At 42.3% G+C, this 15,643-nt stretch overlaps 1 protein-coding gene across 1 annotated transcript in view; it reads right to left on the reverse strand.

Annotated features, from left to right (window-relative positions):
* ACOT12 (acyl-CoA thioesterase 12) overlaps positions 1-15,643 on the reverse strand; it is a 60,991-nt gene that overhangs the window by 12,962 nt on the left and 32,386 nt on the right. The window contains exons 8-13 of the mRNA XM_069751118.1: positions 12,005-12,155; positions 10,245-10,300; positions 8,704-8,767; positions 8,397-8,480; positions 1,020-1,153; positions 332-460 (exon numbers count right to left, since the gene is read on the reverse strand). Of these exons, the coding sequence (XP_069607219.1) occupies positions 332-460; positions 1,020-1,153; positions 8,397-8,480; positions 8,704-8,767; positions 10,245-10,300; positions 12,005-12,155 (618 nt within the window). The remainder of the gene's footprint in view (positions 1-331; positions 461-1,019; positions 1,154-8,396; positions 8,481-8,703; positions 8,768-10,244; positions 10,301-12,004; positions 12,156-15,643) is intronic.

Genomic DNA, 15,643 nt, shown 5'->3' on the forward strand with positions numbered 1-15,643 from the left:
TCTACTCAGCCGTTTCCTTTGCCCCCTACATTTGGTAGCTTTTATGACAACGTGTCATTCATTACCATGACATGTCAAGAGATGGGATTTTTGACGTTAAGCTGCGATTAGTATAGGTAAGGGAGTGTCACAGTGAAGTTCATCATCCATAATTAGCAGAACGAGTCTTGTCTATATACCCCACTAGGGTGTATAGATCTCATGGTGGTGGGATACCAGGGGTAATGTATGCAATGCTCTTATTGCCTTGTCATTTATAGCTAGTCCAATTTTCATCACAGCAGATGACACTTTATTCCAAACTCCATGATGAAGAAAATGTATAACTCACCCATTTTTACATGGATACCGCCGTGACATTAGCAGCACAAAATCTCTGGTCTTGCTTTGCTTTACGGGTGGGCAGGTTACATAAAATATTTTGTCGTCATCACCTGCAGATTCCAGAATATCACAGCTTCTACAATCACAACAAAAAAAAACTGTACACTAAAATGTATACCGTAAATAAAAAATAGAAGAGGAACATATAAAACCCAGTAAAAGTAAGAACAGTAAAAGTAAGAACACATGCAGACGTTTATGATTTCAGTCCTATCACAGACCGAAATGCACACACTGGCCACGGATATCCTGGCTTGAGCATGACAGCTTCATATATTTCTATGAGGTCGTCACACTCGGGCTGGGAAACTCGCTGCCAGTCCACGCTTCACACGTGACCTGCCTAGTGACCTATTAAAGCCACCAGCTTCTTATAGGGTATGCATGAGCGGCCATCTTCCAGAATCTCATTATGCCCGTCCATGGTTGGTGTCTGAAATTGCATCTCTGTTCTCTTCTATAGGAGTGATGGTGGAGCGTGCAGTAATAAACCACTCCACCCGGGCCATGACATACAGGGATAGGGCAGCAAACAATCTTTCCCTCATGATGACAGAAGATTACAGAAGTGATTGATCCTAAATACATAGTGCTACAACATAAAATGGTGATAGAATAAAATACGTTTTTCTTACAAGTAGTGCACATCCCAGCGAGGCCGCAGCCCAAGGTCTGATAGCAGCAGATAAGCCTGACTAGCTTGAACCTTCACCTGCATTTCAATTTTTATTGTCAAAATGTCACTTTCTTCATGTGTAAATACCTGGATCTGAAAAAGGCAAAAAAACAAAAACAAAAAGATGAGGCGATAAAGGATCTATTATAAGGCCACTGTATTTCTAGACATACCAAGAACAAAGTGTTGGAGAAATTCCCCCAAATTCAGGTGTCCTAGATTCAGTTATGGTAATAGGAGTTGGTGCAGCTGTATGCTATACAGATGCATAACCCTTTACACACAAGTGCAGGTTGTTGCCCTTAAAAGGGGTTGTCCACTGCTTGGACCACTCCTTCTCATACTCCAAGCTTGGCCCTGCTAAAATAAAAAAGCATATACTCCCCTCCCGTGCTGGCACCGTTCCCGCGGTGTTAGTGCTCGCTCTACCCGTGGTTCTCGTGCGGTTGTTGGGACGTGTGACCCTGGTGGTTAATCGGAGCTGGCGTCACTGTCCCCGCCTTCTATAAATTGAGCATGAGGAAGTCAGATCAGCTGCAGCCTGGACTTCCTCTTCATGTTCAATTCATCTGAAGGCAGACACAGTAACACCAGCTCTGATTGGGCGCCGGGGTCACGTGTCACAACAACCGCGCGAGAGCCCCGGGTGTTTTCGTGGTTGAATGAGGAATAACTTCCCGATCACTGGGGGTCCGACAGCTCACCCCCCCAACCAATTCCAAGAAGTGGTATTCTGAAGACCCATTCATTCTTAATGGGACTTGTGTGCATGATCGACACTGCTCCATGGGGATCTTCAAAGGCCTAGTTCTCACGATCCCAGTGTTCGGGATGGCTGAGGGATAACGGTCAAACCTTACAGCCTTTTTACATTTTCTTCTTAATTACACATCGCAAAAGAGTACAAAAAGACCACCATGAAAATACTAAAAAGTACAAAATTTATTTTATTACCAATAATAATCAAATTATACAAAGAAAAGGAGGAAGTCAAGGAGACAAACTGGTACAGCAAAAGAGACAAGGTCACATTTTTGAGGACGAGCTGGGTAACTAGTATTAACATCAAATAAATCATCACAACCAGCTTGATAAGCACAAAAAACAAATCATAGTGATGCCTCATGTCCATATACATTCCTATAAATGGTTAATCCTGCTCACCCATAGTTGAAGGCAGTGGCCGTATGTCTCCCTGCTGGCCCCTTTGACGCGCGTTTCGCGTGACAGCTTTTTCCAAAAGGGAGGTATCTTGTGCTCCATCCCACAAGTTTAAATACCATACAAACCGGATATCCCACTTAGTGTGGCGCACGCGTCCCGGAAGCTGCACGCCGAAATACTAACTTCCCCCATGGCCGTCGGTGCACTCCACACATGCGGGTAAAACCATACCCGATGATGTCACTGGGCATTCGCAGAGTGCATATACAATAGCCATAGAGGAAGGAAGGGTACCCAGATCGAGGCGTGCGTGTGCACTGTGGAAGCCATTTTAAAGAAGACCAAGAACACGGCCATAATAAAAGATATCACAAAACAACCCATCTCTCCTACACACTGTGCCGAAAGTGAATATCATAATAGTAGCTTAAAACCAATAAGTGTAACATGTGGGACAATCAATAATCATCACCCCATAAATAAAATTAAATTGATCTTATGTAAAAGGCTGTTATACAGTAACATTAAATACAGCCATGTGCAAATTGTCAAAATGACAAAAAAAATGCTGTAAAGTGACAAAAAGAGCAATATATACGACTATATGACCGAAAAGCAAAAAATTTGAGTTTGGAGGTAATTAATTTGTCCTCCCACTCATTATCTGAGACAGTCTGACCTTCTGAAATTGGGTTTGAATTTTGTACCATCTAATGGCTTTGATTTTTTTCACAGTCTTAAAAGATTTGCATCTTTTTTGTCGAAAACTCATCCTGAGGAAGTTACACAGTCAGGCTGATTCAAGTCAGGAGTTGATTAATGATGTGGAACAACAAGCACTGACTGCACTGGAAGACCTGCTAAGGGAACAACAACCTGATTGTGTAGGTACTCTTCCACAATCTATCCTGCCCAGATCGCTTACCTTTCCCCCTTTGTCTGTATGCCCACAGGTAGATATTTTTTGTAAATTGGTAACTGAGGATTTGAAAAAAATTCCCCAAAATATCTGTAATGACAACTTGACTTTTACACAAAGACGGGCACTGAAAGAACTACAGGCATTGGATTCTGTGGTTATAAAATCTGCAGACAAGGGGGAAACATGGTGATCTGGCCGGTTGATAAATATGAGAAGGAGGCATTTCGCCAGTTAAAAAATAAAGAAACCTATCGACTTTTGCATCAGAACCCTACACAACAGTTTCTTGCCAAGCTTGAATTTATTTTGCATAATGCTGGTGAGTCGGGTATTGTCCCGAGAAAGGTCCTTGATGGTTTACTGCCCAAGTGTCCTAAGGTGGCCACTTTTTACCTACTGCCAAAAGTGCATAAGGACACTGTGAACCCCCCGGTCGACCCGTTGTCTCTGGCATAGGAGGTTTGAGTGACAATGTATGCAAATACATTGACCATTACTTAAAACCTTTAGTTGAAACACTCCCCTCCTATGTCAGAGACAAAGTTGGGCGGACTCTCTCGAAGCTGGTATGATTTTGGTAACCATTGACATCGAGTCTCGGTATACTTCTTTTCGACATGCAGATGGACTCAGGGCGGCCCGTTTCTTCCTTGAGACGACCAACTGGGATGGCCACTTTTCTGATTTTGGATTTACTTGAGTTTGTTTTAACACAATTTTTTTGTTTTTAAGGATAGATTTTATTTACAGACTCAGGGTACTGCAATGGGCGCGGCGTGTGCTCCGTCCTATGCAAACCTGTTTCTCAGTTTTTGGGAGAGGCAGGTTTTTCAGGGGGATGGATCACACGCCGCTGACCCAGTGATGGTCTGGTTTCGTTACATTGATGATGTCTTGATGATTTGGAAGGGTGACGAGGCCAGCCTATCCAAATTCATGCAACAGCTCTACAATAATCCATTTAATTTGAAATTTTCATATCAATGGCATTTGAATAAGATTGATTTTCTTGATATCACTTTGTTTGTTGGGGAGGATGGGGCTATTGAGATGGATCTGTATTGTAAAGATACAGCCGTCAATTCCCTTTTAAATGCCTCCTCAGCACACTATTATTCGGTGATTAAGGCCATCCCAGTTGGCCAGTTTCTTAGGAACAGATGGGTCGGCTCAACCCTGAGCCGCTTCGAGAGACAGTCCGTGGTCCTAACCGACCGATTCAAAGATAGGGTTTACAGTGCCCGGAGCATTAAGGCGGGGTACAGGAGGGCCAGATCTATGAGAAGGGAAGATCTACTCATGCAACCGCAGAGAAAGAGGAAACAAGATTTTGGGGAAATAAGGTTTCTGTCAGCCTCCAATTGCTGCTGGGACCGGATCCGAGAGATTTTGACTAGACACTGGTCTGTTCTGCGTACGGACAGTATCTTGGCAGCACAATTACCCTTGTATCCACAGCTGACACAACGGTGAGGGAAAAATTTGAAAGATCAATTGGTAAGAAGCCATTATGTTGCTAAACCACAAACTTTGTTTAATTTGGGGGCTCCTAAACGAGGTTGTTTCCCTTGTGGTTTGTGCGTCGCTTGCCCGAATATCCTTAGATGTGGGACCTTTAAGTCATCGGATGGGTGCAGGGAATTCACGATTCGTGATTACATCTCATGCAATATCACACATGTGATTTATTATGCGACCTGTCCCTGCTCCCTTATTTATGTGGGTCTCACGTCTAGGGAGTTGAAGGTGAGGACACGTGAACACGTAAGGGATATTGCAGCTGCAAGGGATGTGCAGGACATTTCGATATTGAAGACACTACCTCGACATTTTAGGGTGGCTCACGGCTCCGATCCCAGTAGCTTGAAGGTAAGGGGCATTGACTGGATTCATGGTGGTGTCAGGGGTGGCAACCTGACACAAGTATTGGCACAACTTGAGTGTAGGTGGATTGTCACCCTTGACACCATGGCACCAAAGGGATTGAATGAAAAATTAAGTTTTGTTCTCTTTTTATGATATGGCACCCGGGATCGTTTAAGTGGTGCTTTTTGTTATTTGGACTCTTTTGGCATATATGTGTTATGTATGTTCAGCCATTGATTTGTCCGTCTTGCAGCTTTGCCTGGGGGTCTTTTAGTATTCGAGTCTGCTCCTTCTTTGAATCATTTTCCACCGTGTTTTTATTGTTTTATTCTAATGTTGTGTTCTTTTCCTTTTTTAGTTTCTTATACACAGGTGGTTGTTGCTTTCCGGATATTTCCATTTATATTGGATGTTTATCTCTTCTGTCCTTGTCTCTTGGTGCCATAGTTGATGAAGATTCATCTACACTAGTGGTCCCCAACCTTTATGACCTTGAGAGCCACATTCGGCTTGGAGAGAGGGTCGCGAGCCACATTCAGCACAGAAAGGGTCGCGAGCCACATCCAGCTCCCACCCCCTTCAAAAGTAGTGTCAACCAAAGCCCCCATTACAGATATAATGATAACCAAAGCTTTTCCACAGAAATCACTCCAGAGCAGTACACTGAGATCCAGGGGTTCCCACAATACCCCCATTCAGTATTCTCCCAACACACTGTCACATCCAGCTTTGAGAACCTTCTCTAACAGGTAGTACAAACCTCCAGCGTACTATACCTAAAACATCTCTAAACCCCCAAGACCAGTAATTGTGCATCTAGATCTGCAATTCTGTGCAGGGCTACTCAAAAAATTCACTATTTTGAGATGTGGTCTTTATACCGGTTTGCTAGACCTGGACCTAATGCATCAAGCCTGCAGACAGTCGCGAGCCACAATTCACGGGGTCGCGAGCCACAATTCATGGGGCCACGAGCCACATGTAGCTCCCGAGCTACAGGTTGGGGAGCCCTGATTCTACACTCTGCTGGACTACATGTTTTCTTCTATGCCATTTATTTTTTATTCTATTATCACTGTATGCAGATTAATATTTTATGGTTGCTTATGCACATCTTATTGCTGTTGTGCAGATTTAGATTGTAATATTGCACTTTTTGTCACTTTACAGCACATTTTTATGTCATTTTGCCAATTTGCACATGGCTGTATTTAATGTTACTGTATAACAGCCTTTTACATAAGATCAATTTAATTTTATTTATGGGGTGATGATTATTGATTGTCCCACATGTTACACTTATTGGTTTTAAGATACTATTATGATATTCACTTTCGGCACAGTGTGTAGGAGAGATGGGTTGTTTTGTGATATCTTTTATTATGGCCACGTTCTTGGTCTTCTTTAAAATGGCTTCCACAGTGCACACGCACGCCTCGATCTGGGTGCCGTTCCTTCCTCTATGGCTATCGTATATGCACTCTGCGCATGCCCAGTGACGTTATCGGGTATGGTTTTACCCGCATGTGTGGAGTGCACCGACGGCCATGGGGGAAGTTAGTATTTCGGCGTGCAGCTTCCGGGACGCGTGCGCCACACTAAGTGGGATATCCGGTTTGTATGGTATTTAAACTCGTGGGATGGAGCACAAGATACCCCCCTTTTTTGAAAAAGCGGTCACGTGAAATGTGCGTCAAAGGGGCCAGCAGGGAGACATACGGCCACTGCCTTCAACTATGGGTGAGCAGGATTAACCATTTATAGGAATGTATATGGACATGAGGCATCACTATGATTTGTTTTGTGTGCTTATCAAGCTGGTTGTGATGATTTCTCTGATGTTATACTAGTTACCCAGCTCGCCCTCAGTAATATGTGACCTTGTCTCTTTTGCTGTACCAGTTTGTCTCCTTGACTTCCTCCTTTTTTTTGTATAATTTGATTATTATTGATAATAAAATAAATGTTGTACTTTTTAGTATTGTCATGGTGGTCTTTTTGTACTCTTTTGCGATGTGTAGTTATATTTTCTGGAGTATTCCACTTATTCATTTCTCTGGATTATAATGGAGTAACTTGGGGAGAGAGGTGTTTTCCTCTCTTGGCCGTAGTATTGATATATTGCTTATTTCTGACTATTGTTCTAAATCTTCTTAATGTGCGGTTTGTTGCAACAACGAAAACGATTAATCCGCACCATGACACCATCTCTGCCTCTATCAGGGGCGTCAATCAAAACAGAGGTGGAACAGGGAAAGAGCGAAAGCCAAGTAGGTGGGAAGGTGCACTGAAATGGTTGGGCACGTCGAGGGGGCACAGAGCACCTGTACTTCTTTTGTACAGTAATTTTGTGCCAATACTTAAAATAAAAAAGTTTGGTATTCGTTATAATCTGTTTTTATCACATTTTGAAGGGATAAGTTCTTTACTAGTCGTCTCGTCTGAACACCTATTTTTCTGGGAACATGCGGTGCTAATGCGGAAAGCATAATCAATAACCATGTGTTATGACTACAGACTTTAAAAATAGTTTTCAATCATTACATCCGCAGTTCGGTTTTGTTTTTAATTTAAAAACAACAATTGTGCAGACCAAGTTTTCTTGTCCTTTTTGAAAACTGACAGAAGAGATGCAAACTGAAGACGTTATGAAAAAAAAAAAAAAAAAAAAAAGACGACATTCCATAAATGTAACATTAATTGACAGGTTTCCATTTTTTCACGTCCTCAAACGGATAAAAAAAAGAAATACAAGCTGACATGTGAACAGAGGCCAACCACCTTATGGATTCATTTTGTTCATTTTTGTGACATTTTATCTATCAGTTTTGGCACAGTCACTAACAATGTGCTTCACAAACTTGCGGCACTGCCACTTTCTTATATCGTGTACACTTCCTAGGAATGACACCATAAACCATCTTTGGTGTCATCTTCAGATACAGCATGCACAATGTCTCCACTTCTGGAAAATTTGCAGGTAAGGATGAAAGCATTCAAAGATGATGATCACTTACATAAACACTAGGGGGCACTGTTGAACTTTAGAATAAGACTATCATGGACATTGGATTCTTCTAAGCAAACATTTATTTTAATAACGAATAAGCCTTAAAATGAAGGTAACAAAACAGAGAGAAACTTTATGAAATGAGAGTCTTAAAACCAATCCTGAAATGTCTCAGTTTGTCAGGCTCTAGTTTCTAGTTATAAAGCAGTGTTTCTCGCTTCTGGTCTACACAAAACCAGGTCATTAGTTTCCTGCAGGACTGGATAGGACAGGCAAAGCTGTAACCCTCAGCATTAGTTTCCTGTGTCAAAAATGGATGGTGCTTACCACTGGTGGACACAGCGCCCCCATCTAATTTGAAACGAAGAACTTACATTTTTCTTTGTGCCGGTCAGTTCCCATCCATCACTGTTGGCCAAGGACACAAGTGTGGCGACATTATTGTAACTGAGATAGGCCTAAAGTAGAAACAGCAGAAAACAAATCTCTTTAATCAGCCAAGTTCCGGAATGTACTTTTTATTCATGCCAGGAACCCACTAAACTCCTTACAAAATTAAACTATTAAAAAAAACAGCACAATGACTAGGTAAGTAGAGGAATACCACCGTCTGATGAGTACACGTAGGTGCAAAGTAAAAAAAAAAAAAAAAAAAAAAAGCAAAATCACAATTTTACCTACTTGATTGCATTTGTCCCATGGAATGGAGATTGGTTTTTCTGGTTTGTTGGACAAAATATATTTTCTGTGACCGAAAAAAAAAAAAAGGACATGATTTCAAAATGCTCTTCACTTAAAGAGAACCTCCACCCTGAAACTGAAAGGTGACTACCAGTGATGAGCGAACGTGTTCGGATAAGCTGTCCGACACATGAAGGATTGCCTAACAGACAGACAATCCCTGCGTGTGTTGCGGCAGGCGAACAGCCTCAAACCATGCAGCCGCGGGGACTCACATATTTTTGGAGCACGAAGAAGACACGCTTAGCACCTGACCATGCCTGGATAACACCTTATCAAACTACACTCGCTCATCACTAGAGACCACATATTTTTCAAGCCTACATGGCACCCTCTGTTTGCCTCCCACTGCCTCATCTGCACGGATTGGCGTTCCTTTCTTTCAATTTCCAAGATGGCTGCTGATATGGCATGGGGGGTGCAGAGGTAAGTCCAAACCACACCTTTCCTATGCTGTGGGGCAGGGAAGTCAGGGGAGGAGTGATATAGACTCATCACTTCACCCTCCTTCCCCACAGTGACAACCACTTTGGAAGCAAGGAGAATGGAATGCCTATCTTAGTGGAAAGAGGCAAAACAGGGGTGCCGTGTACGGTGACAAAATATGAGAAATGTATAGTCGCTTTCCACTACCAGAGTGGAGGGTCACTTAAATACAAACCAACACCACAGACTCATACTGAAACTACTATGAAATGCACCACCACCAGCTTTTATTAGTCATCAGTTACTATAGGCAGTAGGGTTACTAGCAAGTTATGCAAACATGTTATTGTCCCGACAAAACAAGAATGAAAGTTCTTCCCAAATTAAAGATTCTTTAACAGAATGATCAAGAGTTCTGCTTTAAATACTATTTTTCTGCTTCCTTTCATTCACTTGGAAAATCAAGCAACATCCGCCAGCTTTTTGGCAAAAAACTAAAATTGAAAATTGTGGCACATTTTGCAATCTCTTTACATTTCACAAAAAAGTGGCCTCCCACTGCCCAACAAGTTTATTATATATTATACCAGAAACTGGTGTACAGGTAAAGAGGTGCTCAGTTTTACACCAGTGCATTTTTGTTTTTAAAAATGCTGGAGCATGGAGTATTCCATAGACGTGCAAAGTATTTAATTGTAAAAGACATTGCCTATTTTGGACAACCTTTTTGGTAATAATGGTCACCCGGGTGATTTGCTAATAATCAGATGTCTTGGTGCAGAGAATTCCAGTCATCAGATACCATTAATGAAGTAACTGACCCAATATTGATCATTTTACCTGCATCACATCGACAGGGGAAATGACACACTACAAAATTTAGATTAAAACCAATGGGCTGTCCAAGTTGTGCCGTGTCCTCCAAAGTCAGATGATCACAGAAGTACCAGATGGGATCTTGAAAAGAGTACTTTTCTATTTGTGAGAATTTCTAAAAATTTGTACGGAAGTGCGTTTTCTAAGGCTGGCAAGCCCCTTTAAAAGTCACTTTGTACCTTGCTACACGAATTTTCCTCCGTGCAATAGCTCCACGAAACCTTCTGATGCTCTCCTGAAATAAATGCAGGTGTAAACATGTGTTTATCATTTAAATGTGGAAATGTTCTCATAATATGGTGCTATACATGTCTAACAGACTTCTTGCATGAGAATTTAATAATTGGTACATAACTGATTGAAAGCAACCATCACTGCCATCTTCCAATTTTCCAGGAATGACAAAGCCAAGGAGCACGAACGTAGGCCAATCTTGCTTAAAGGGGTAATTCCGCTCTGCTCACTTCCACATTAAAAAGGCAAGTGGGGCCAATGATATCACATCTATAGGTGCATGATAACAGCTTGCACATGCGACGTTGCTCACTTCTCTCACCTCCTGATGTGGACATGAGGTGAGCGGATTTACCCCTTATAAGATCTAACGGGTTTAATTATGATCTTACAAGTATACATGAGCGAGGGTCAGGCGGTCTGCACCAAAATAGGTTTTGCCGTCCATTTTTATGACAAGATCTTGGAAGGATTTTAAAGGTCTATAAGGATCAATTAAAATATTTTGATAAGAAAATAGTTAATGGAAAGGGATATGTGAGTTATCACTGCAGACATCTTTATATATCCTGGCAGAACACTGGATTCATCTTTGTACCTTTGAGAGTAAAGTTCTAAGTTCAAATGGGATAACCTCAATTTTTTTCCTTGAATTAGTTTATGCTGTTTAATTCATATATGACGGCACATGAAGGTACATTATAGCACATTAACCTATAAATTACCAAATAAATAAGGCCTGGAAATGTACATAATTGCCAAAATAGATAGGCCATGATTCATCAAAAACAATTTCAGCACAATTCTGACATAAATTGCTTTAAAAAGTTGCAACATTTTTTAACTTCTCTTTTGTTGTTTTCACACCAATTTCTTCTAGCGTCACCAAATTCAGCAGAGGTGGGGCAGGAGAACAGCTGAGGCGTGACACTACAGCTCAATTCCTGACATGCTGTGGTATTCCTTACGCCAGAAATCATACTCCAGTCAGGGATGGGAGTGAGATTTCTGGAGTATGCAACACCACAGCTCGTCATGAATTAGATGAACTGTGGTGTCAAGCCCCATCTGTTCCCCTGTCCCACATCAGCTCCACTCAATTTGGCGGAGCTGGAAGAAACGTGGGTGAAAACGAAAGTTGCAAAATTTAGGCGCAACACAGTTGTGCCTACATTCTACAATTTTTCAAAAGCTTTTATGCTGGAATTCTGCTTTGAGGACTCTGGCCCAATGTCTTTCTGCTTTTCTGCCACTCTGGTCCTTCACTCTCCTCCCCTCCATAGGCTTCAATGAGAAGATGTAATCTGATCCCTCAGCAAGCTGGCAGTCAGTCTTGTTTTTAGTAAGACAGGTTTAAGCCATTTGCCAAGGTGAATGCAAAGTTCAGGAGGCAGATAAGTGGCTCATGAAAGAAGAATGAAGCATACGTCCCTGAAAAGATATTACAAAGTTTTTTCTATTTGCCTGAATTGACCCATGGAAGCATAAACAGGCGCGAAACGACCATCATCAAGCTTCTGCCCACTCCCGTCCTCACTCCCCCGGCCAACATTCTTTTTTACTACAAATTAAGAGCGGAATTTCTACAAAAGACCGGTGAGCGCTATCCACTTTTCTTTGGAGGACTTATATTTGCCTATACTAATGAATATAGGCAAGGTTTGATGGAACAATCGGAAGCATTCAAGTATACATAGCTACCAACCTTTGTAGAGGCTTTTACTCTAGGGAACATTATATACTCTTTGTTAGAATCAAAGGCTTGGTAAATAAGGAAAGCGCTATTAATGTGGCGTGGTTTGCCTTCGGTCCACTCTTCACAGTTATAAGCTTCAACACGGACACCAACCTCCACGCTGAAATAAAGAAAGGAACCATTGATATGGAATAACGCCATCTATAATTGTCAGTATCCAAATGTTTCCTTTAACTGGTACTAATCTAGGACCAGTCCAAACAATTTTCAAAATATTAATTTCCACTATATACCCATTAGGTGAATGAACGCAATGTAGATTGTCCACAGCTATATGCATATATTCCACTTTATTCTGGGTCTGTTCACACAGACATCCCAACACATGGTAGACCAACTAACTTGTCTTTCTACATGTGTTTGTAACACTCGAGTAGGGGTGAAATGACCGGACTGAAGGCCAGCAATAGCAGTATGACAGACACTTGGCGCAAGCAGTCACGCTTATGCACACCTTTGAAGTCTGGCAATTCTTTTCACCTGCTCACACTAAAGTGAGGGTTTTTTTTTTTTGCAGAGCCCTTCCCAGGTGCCTATAGCAGGGTGGCTGGACACATTGGCCACAGTTGGGTCAAACATACCAATAAAGTATACCAGTAAGGCAGAGAAGAACCTAGCAAACCAAACTTGGAAGGTCAGGGAGCACAAACAGGGATGTAGGAACCAGAGGGCACAATACACCAGAGATAGAGACAAATCAAAGAAACACACAACAAAAACTACAAACCATACCAATGAAGTGCAACTGAATAGTGGTGAGCGAGAGGATATGGCGGTTCTAAATATCAATCTCATGGATCACCTGACACCACTGAGGTAATGCCCAATCTCCACCCTCTGTCCAGAGACAGAGGGGAAGGATCGAGGAGGGTGGAGAGAAAGGAACCTTCCACCGCATACCTGAACCAGGAGACAGTTTTTCATATCTCCTGGCAGCAGCTGAGGAACCCAGAATCCCGGCACCCCTAAATAGCATTGGTGCTGGGAGAGACTGCATCCGGCCTTCCAGACACACCATGCCCTGAGGCCGGTCCCCTGGAAGGGAGTACATGGGCAAGGTCGGGGCCCCATGCAGACCCTCTGCCGGTGACACCCTACTGTTTCCCAGCTGCCTGACCGTGTTTTTAAATGTTATTGTAGGGAGGAGAACCAAGTTGATCGTCTCTCCTGCGTATCTGGGCCGGAACCGTTGGGGCTGTCACCAGTGTTGAAGGGGGAAGAGATTACTGACCGGAGAAGTACAGGGCACCTGACTGATGGGGGCGAGACAGACTTAAATAGCAGTTTGAGCGGGAAGACAACACTTGGAGGGGACCGAGCTTGTGAGTAGTAAGATGGATAACTCCCTCTTCACAGACCCACGCCCGCTAGATGTGCCTACATCCCCAGCTAACCAGACTGCTGACGCTTCCTACCCTCAGTCCAGAGAGACTTCCTCACCAGGTAGTGACCAGGGTAAAGTACAGACCTTCGCTCACCACCACAGAGGCACTGTTTAGGCCCATCCTTGCGGTGCCTGCTGAGGACCGGCCTGTGCCTGTGTCCGCTTGACTGTGTGCGCCTACTGCGGCCTTTCTCACTGAACCTTATGCTTCCTCTTCTGTGCTGCTGACATCAGCTCTGCCTCACCGTGTGCACGGATCAGGAGATCACGTGCCGAAGAACCCGGAGCATTCATCATCGCAAGAAGAAATTGCATCGCTCAACTTCGGGACAGGATCGGGGACATCTCGCACCACCTGATGTGCCGCCTTGGGATCTTCCAGCCGCCTTCCTCCAGCGCACAGAGACTGATAAGTTAACCTGTTACATTCTATTGCATTTGACATTCCCCCTATCCTCCAATCACATTCCTTACCCCCTGCTTGTACTATTACTGTCCTTATATATAAAGAACCTGTTAACCCTTGTTCTGCCTCCTGTGTGTCACTGCATCCTACGCACCTGCTAGCATTCTACATTATGAATGTGTTTTTCTATTAAAAGGACTGTGAGCAAAGAATGACTGTTCAAACAAAGTATAGACGCGAGGTCCACCATGGCATGGCCAATCACACTGTCCTACATATTTTCAAAAGTGGTCAGGTTTAGTGATGAAATGAGCCATTTCTTAATGATTTTTACACCTTGGATTCAAATCCAACAAGTAAAATTTTTAGTTGGTTCTTGTTTCTATGCTATAAAGTTTTCCTTTTACTGTTTCATATAGATCTCCACTTCCACATAGATCTCTAATGATTAAAAGTTTCAGTACTTTGAAACATTCTTTTTGTAAATATAAAGATACTGAATATTTTGTTATGCCAATTTTTTGATATTTAGAGGAAACTTCGCAACAATTCAAATACCTAACATGTCTAAACAGTTATAGAAATTGCACTATAAAACTTGGTCCTCAGTCAGTGACATCTTTTTTTGCTTGTCTCTTGTACTCCTGCATCAGATCATCTCTTACAATTGTTTAACAGTAATCTGCAAGCATCGATTGATTCCATTTTCCTTGATATTTTTTCTCCACAGCTGTAATATCTTAGTGAAATCCCCCACCATGCTCGTCGCTCACTACTCCACAGTTTGGTGGAAGGAAGTCTATATGTATGAAATTAATATTTAAGGACATGTTACAGCCAAGATCCACATATGTATTAAGATTTAAAAACAACTTTCCAGAGCTATTTGTTCTGGAGGTTCCAAAAAAATAAGTACCATTAATGTGAATTCTACCCATGCAGTCTTTTCCTTGCCCTGCAACAAACAGATTCCTCATCTTGAAGAAGCTTCCAAATCTGAGGTCCAATAAAGACTCCTTCCTTTACTAATAAATTGATAAATGAGAGGAGATACTCAAATACTTTTGCATTTTTATCCATTGTTTTTCCGAAGTTCATTAGGCCCATCTTGATATGCTATGGTGGTAACAAAATCTTATGTTGGTCAAGAAGTCTATGCAAGACATTTTTACTCCCTGGCTCAAGTGAATATTGGCAAGTCCAGTCTTTTATTGTAGTGTTATTCTCTTGCATGACTATCCCGCTCACACAGAAAGAAGCCGTACTTTGTGTATCCACCCTGCAGACCAAGTAAGAGGGCAACCACCTTTAAGTCACCACAGAAGAGCCACAAATGTTGGTCGTAGTTAAGACACCTCAACAGCTGTTCTTTGTTGACATAGGTCTTTTTCATGTGAACTACCCAGCCAACTGGAATTGAAGGTAGCACATTGCCATTATTCAGTAACACTGCTTTTGGGCTTGCTTTGGATGAATCGAAGAGCCTCCATACCTCTGGATTATGACATCTTCAGAGCTTCCATTGAACTGTTGATGTTGTTGCATGCTAGAAAAGATCGCCCTCCATGAAGCATTGGACAAGATATTTATCACGGCTGTGGAACAAAGAAATTCAGCACCACAAAACTAGTTGCGTGGGTAATTTCTCTGGCTTCGGTGAGAAGGTGCATCTAACAGACTGGCCCCACCATGATGCACCGAGCACCTATACTCTGGATTCTGTGCTGACAGATTCCTTTTTAAATGATAGATTGACTACTTCAGAATCCATTCTGAAAGTGGAAATGTCAGCTTTGTT

This window comes from Ranitomeya imitator, chromosome 1 (genome assembly GCF_032444005.1).
Source record: "Ranitomeya imitator isolate aRanImi1 chromosome 1, aRanImi1.pri, whole genome shotgun sequence".
Classification (NCBI taxonomy): domain Eukaryota; kingdom Metazoa; phylum Chordata; class Amphibia; order Anura; family Dendrobatidae; genus Ranitomeya; species Ranitomeya imitator.